Source organism: Micropterus dolomieu, linkage group LG10, assembly GCF_021292245.1.
Source record: "Micropterus dolomieu isolate WLL.071019.BEF.003 ecotype Adirondacks linkage group LG10, ASM2129224v1, whole genome shotgun sequence".
Classification (NCBI taxonomy): domain Eukaryota; kingdom Metazoa; phylum Chordata; class Actinopteri; order Centrarchiformes; family Centrarchidae; genus Micropterus; species Micropterus dolomieu.
Window position 1 is genome coordinate 23,762,205 of NC_060159.1, and position 3,418 is coordinate 23,765,622.

Below are 3,418 nucleotides of genomic sequence, written 5' to 3' on the forward strand. Positions count from 1 at the left end.
TTTTTTTTTTATAAAGGCAATGGTGTTCAATGCAGCATTGGCATGGCGTTCAGTGAACTGCACACTCTTGAAGCTCATGTGCGTAGCATTTGAAAAATTCTGCATGGTGTGACTTCTAGTGGCAGAATAAAAAAAAGACACAGCAGTAGTGCTCCAGGATTATCTAATTTTCGTAGGGTGCAGTGATGACGACCCGCAGCCACCGCCAGTCAGTGATGAAGTAGGCGAGCAGAGGGAGGATGAGGATGCCGACACTGAAGAACATCTGGTACAACGTGCCCACCATCCTTCTGTACTCAACTCCAACGATCTCTGTGACTGACAAGAACACAGGAAACTTAATATATATCACTAAAAAAGAAAAACAGATCCATGAGTGGAAGTAGAACTGGTTGGTTGGTTGTATGACTTCACACAAGAGTTCTGTTCATGTTTATATCATTAAGTTAGTTAGTTATAATAGATGTAGTTATCGGGGTGGGGGTGGTGATGGTGTAGTGGATAAGACGCATGCCTTTGGTGTGAGAGACCAATGTGTCCCTGAGCAAGACACTTAACTCCTAGCTGCTCCAGAGGCGTGCGACCTCTGACATGTATGGCAATTGTAAGTCACTTTGGACAAAAGTGTCAGATAAATGCAAATGTTATTGAGATGCCTCAGAAGAAAATCTGTTTGAAGAAACATGGAAAGTCATCATTACGCAGCACATATGAGGCCATCCAGCCTCCTTTGACTGCGAAACCAAAGATGGTCCTAAACACCAGGATGGAGATGTAGTTTGGAGCCACAGCCAGCACAATCCCTGAGATCAAATTTAGTACGTTGGATATTAGGAAACTGATCTTCCGGCCAAACCTGAAGATAGAAAAAGAAGTAACATTAGACAAAGATTCCTTTCAAAATTAGAAAAGCTTTTACATTACAGCTCACAAATCACACTGCCACGTTCTAATAATTTGGTAACTCTTCCTTTTGTGTTAGATTCATCGAAAAGATGATGGAAAGCTTTAACATACAGAACAGAGAGAGCACGTCAGTGAAGTCAGTACTGATGCTGAAGAAGGGACAGGGTGACGGGAAGCAATGTGGTTCATGGGAAATATGGTCAGCAAAACCAGTAGCATGTGATAAAGGCAACTCATTTGTTTACAGTAAACTAGCAATACTTGAATAAATACTAATCCAGCAACTCTAATGAGGCATGTTTGTTTAAATCTAGACTTGTCCACCAACCTGACCCATTTTCATACAGTGGGTATAGCATTCTGCAAACTGCAGGTGAAGCTACTACTGATGAAGGTATAATTGTGGCCAAAATGGAAACCTAGGTGGTCAGAAGAAATGACTCGCCTGTCAGCAAAGTAACCAAAAGCAAAGCTGCCAATGAGGAAGCCCACATTGAGCATGGACTGGTACATGTCCACCAGCCATCCATCTGAACACACCAGGTTAAACTGAGACCAAAAAGGAAAATGATTAAATGTCTACATACAGGAAGTTGTCATGAAAAATATATTTACTGATTTGACCTACAATATGTGCACAATTTGATCATTGATTTAACTGAGGAGCACTGAGAAATGTCTCTTCTCACCTCTGTGACAAAGGACTTCCTGCCTTCATACTGATACTCCCAGCCATTCTTAAAGACAAAAACAAAAACAAACCATTGCACACATTCATTTGATCACTTTTATTATGAATCCAATACTTAAAATGCTTAATCGCATTCTGGTGGAGCGTTAGATAAGACCGATAAACCCTCTTATCTGTATAGTCAATATGAAGATGTGCCCAGCAGCTGGTTAGCTTAGCTTAGCACAGAGACTGTAAACAGGAAACAGCTATCCTTGCTCAGTCCAATGGCAACAAAATCTGCCCATGAGCACCTGTAAATCTCACTCATTAACGTGTCATATTTATTTTTTTTTAGTCTGTCTGTCGGAAAACCGAAGTGTAAAAATTATAATTAGCAGATTCACGTGGGGTTATGCGTCAGGCATTTTATTTGGCAGAGTATTAACTTCCCGGAGTCTCCACTGGTTGTCTGGCAACTGCTCTGAGACAAGAAATAGTCTGGCACATAACCCACACCGCACAATGCCAAATTCTTGTTTTTCACTTCCATTTTTGGACAGAAACAAGAAATAATGTGTTAATTATTGTTACATTTGGACAGATCCAGGCTGTTTGCCCCGATTTCTCATTGCATCTCAATCCTCTCATCTAACTTTGTTAAATTTGTTTGTAAGTGTTTCCCGAAATGCCAAACTATTCCTTTAATTGTTTCCAATGCCTAATTACTTCAGGAAACTGTAATCATTAATGTAACAATTTTGATATTTTTGGTGAGATCCCTGAGATCTGTCGCCTAGAACACTTAAATTTGGAACAAACAATCCACTAAGACAACTGAAAGCTTTCTAGAATACATAATTACATAATCAAATAATCTCACAGCATCTGCTTACACCAGTCTCAGAGATCTCACCTTGCATGTGGTAACTGGAGCCTCAGTCAGATTTAGTTCTTGTGTGTCACAGGTGAGCGTTGTGGTGTTCCAGTCCACCTCGTACTGCTCACAGCTGCTCTGCTGCAGCACTCCAGAGTTGTTGACCAGCGGCACCGTCAGCCTGCGACCGTCTGCCAGGCTCCAGCCGCACGCCTGCCTCCTCTCCACTACTGCAGAGTCCCAACACCAGTGATCTGGGGTGAAACCCTGGAAGACGATACCAACGTACACACCTGCAAAAGGCAATGACAACAGACAGAGCAGGGCAAAGACACGCCTCTGACAGTGTCCGAAAGTGCCAGCCTCCTCCAGGAGGTCATCAAAGGTCGTCATCACTACTGCGATCCAAGTGCTTGGTGTTCAGTCAAAAAACACTTCAAATTTTACACTGTTCAGCATACAGAATGGAGTGAAATGTCAGTAGTCAGATTTGGAGGCTTCATACTCCTCCTCACTAACCAGGTCGATCTGGAGCTAAAGTCCAAAAAGGCTTGTGAAAAAAAAGCTGCATTGAAGGTGAAAACATGTTACTGTTACACGTTATCAGCGAATGAACCTGAACTGGGCACAAGCCAAAACAAATTCTCGTTAGTGATTGTGCATACATTTGTGTTGTGAAACGCTGGTAGCACACTTCAAGCTGTACCAACTGTATCACAGGCAACAGATGGTTGTCTGTTTTTTTTTTTATAAAGGCAATGGTGTTCAATGCAGCATTGGCATGGCGTTCAGTGAACTGCACACTCTTGAAGCTCATGTGCGTAGCATTTGAAAAATTCTGCATGGTGTGACTTCTAGTGGCAGAATAAAAAAAAGACACAGCAGTAAACAGTAGTGCTCCAGGATTATCTAATTTTCGTAGGGTGCAGTGATGACGACCCGCAGCCACCGCCAGTCAGTGATGA

General features: G+C 42.2%; 1 protein-coding gene across 1 annotated transcript in view; it reads right to left on the reverse strand.

Moving 5' to 3' along the window:
* Positions 1–2,846, reverse strand: part of LOC123978170 (solute carrier family 22 member 2-like) — an 8,194-nt gene extending 5,348 nt beyond the window's left edge. Inside the window, exons 1-4 of the mRNA XM_046061328.1 lie at positions 2,493–2,846; positions 1,596–1,643; positions 1,352–1,455; positions 702–856 (exon numbers count right to left, since the gene is read on the reverse strand). Of these exons, the coding sequence (XP_045917284.1) occupies positions 702–856; positions 1,352–1,455; positions 1,596–1,643; positions 2,493–2,846 (661 nt within the window). The remainder of the gene's footprint in view (positions 1–701; positions 857–1,351; positions 1,456–1,595; positions 1,644–2,492) is intronic.
* Positions 2,847–3,418: the final 572 nt, after the last annotated feature.